Source organism: Chinchilla lanigera, unplaced genomic scaffold, assembly GCF_000276665.1.
Source record: "Chinchilla lanigera isolate Chin_1 unplaced genomic scaffold, ChiLan1.0 scaffold00157, whole genome shotgun sequence".
Taxonomy (NCBI): Eukaryota; Metazoa; Chordata; class Mammalia; order Rodentia; family Chinchillidae; genus Chinchilla; species Chinchilla lanigera.
Window position 1 is genome coordinate 1,349,796 of NW_004955558.1, and position 1,563 is coordinate 1,351,358.

Here is a 1,563-nt window from a genome sequence, read left to right on the forward strand (position 1 = left end):
TCCAGGGAACCCGGATTTCAGCATCTCTGGGACCTGGATCTCAGGTGTGTGGGTCAGGGCTAGAGAAAGGAAAGAGGCTGAACTGAGACTCTGATGGGCATATGTGGGCAGGATCCTCCCAACATCCTGCCATAGCTCCCATGTCCTTGGACAAAGAGGAAAGACTACTTCAGCCTTTACCTTACCTGTCACACTCAAGAACAGATTCTGTCCCTTGTAACTGTGTTTCACGTTGTCACCTCTCTCCACTCGAAAGAAATATGACCCAGCATCCTCCTTCTTTGCATCTGTGATGCTCAAAGAGCAGTTGTAGGCCTTAGGGTCCCCTATGAGCTGGAATCGGCCCTTGGTCCTCTCCTGCACTGCTTCATTGGGCTTGTTTGTAGCTACTGGAGCATCCTTTCCAGTAAGAGCATCATGGTGGTACCAGTAGCCATAAGCTGGGTGAGATTGTGTCTGGGAATTCCAAGGGTAGAAAACAGTGCAGGGCACAAAGGCACACAACCCTTCCTGTACTGTCACAGACTGTTGCATTTTGATTCCATATCTTGAATCTTCAGCCAAAGACTCTGAAGAGAAAAAGTGATTGAGAAAATGCCCCCCATTCCCACCCTGGATCCCTCTGGCTCCTGCTTCTCTCCTACCTTGCCACAGCCTGGAGAGTAGCAGCAGCAGAAGCAAACACAGCATCTCCGGTGCCATGAGTAACACTATAGGAAGGGTAGGCTGAGAATATAAGGGTGACTCCAGGAGGAAGTCAGTGGGTGTGGACATTACAGTAATTGTGCACATAAATGCAGTTTCACACCCAAAACTGCCACAGCTGGGGAGTTCATGGAGCTCTGTCTTCAAAATTCCCCTACTCTGCAATATTCAGTGAGGCCTCAAAACAGCAAAGAGGCCCCAAGTCATGCTGGAGTGTGCACCTTTCTTATTTAGAAGGATTTATGACAAATTGGAATTATATCTGCCTTCCACATTGAACAGAATTTGTTAGTGAATTTTTCTCCTGGAAAAGGTTTACAATGAAATGTATTTCTTTATTGTTACACGACCCTTTGGGTTTTACATTTTTTTGAAGACAATTCTTATATCTTTATATATCTAAATTTTAAAATTAAGTAATACTTTTAAAATTAAGCAATGTCCTCTTATATTGTTAGAAAATATATAAATAATGAAGTAAAACATACATAGACAAAAGTGTTCCAATTTTAAGGATATGCTTAGTTATCTTTGTAAAAAGAATAAATTCCTGTTAAAACCAGTGAAGTGAAGAAGTTCACAGGCGTGCAGGTTTAGTTTGGCAATAGACATGTCATCTGCATGCATAAATGCATGTGCTTGGTTTCATGTCCAGCACAATGAAAAAATAAAAAACCCACAAGCATCCCTTCCTAGTTTCTACTCCCACTCAGTGTAGCACTATGTTGACTTTTGTTATCACTGATTAACTTTGTTTCTTCCTTTGATGTAATTTCAAACATTCAGCATGTGCTTTCTGTGTCTGGCTTCTTGTATTCAATCTATTTATCTATTTGTGTTTGTGTTTGTGTGTGTGCG

General features: G+C 42.0%; 1 protein-coding gene across 3 annotated transcripts in view; it reads right to left on the reverse strand.

Moving 5' to 3' along the window:
- The window catches only part of LOC102020618 (sialic acid-binding Ig-like lectin 14), a gene marked incomplete in the record, with an annotated part of 33,436 nt that extends 32,343 nt beyond the window's left edge, over positions 1-1,093 (reverse strand). For all 3 annotated transcript variants that reach the window (XM_013508897.1, XM_013508899.1, XM_013508898.1), the window contains 3 exon segments: positions 1-59; positions 186-569; positions 645-1,093. In XM_013508897.1, coding sequence (XP_013364351.1) covers positions 1-59; positions 186-569; positions 645-792 — 591 coding nt within the window.
- Between the last annotated feature and the right edge of the window lie 470 nt (positions 1,094-1,563).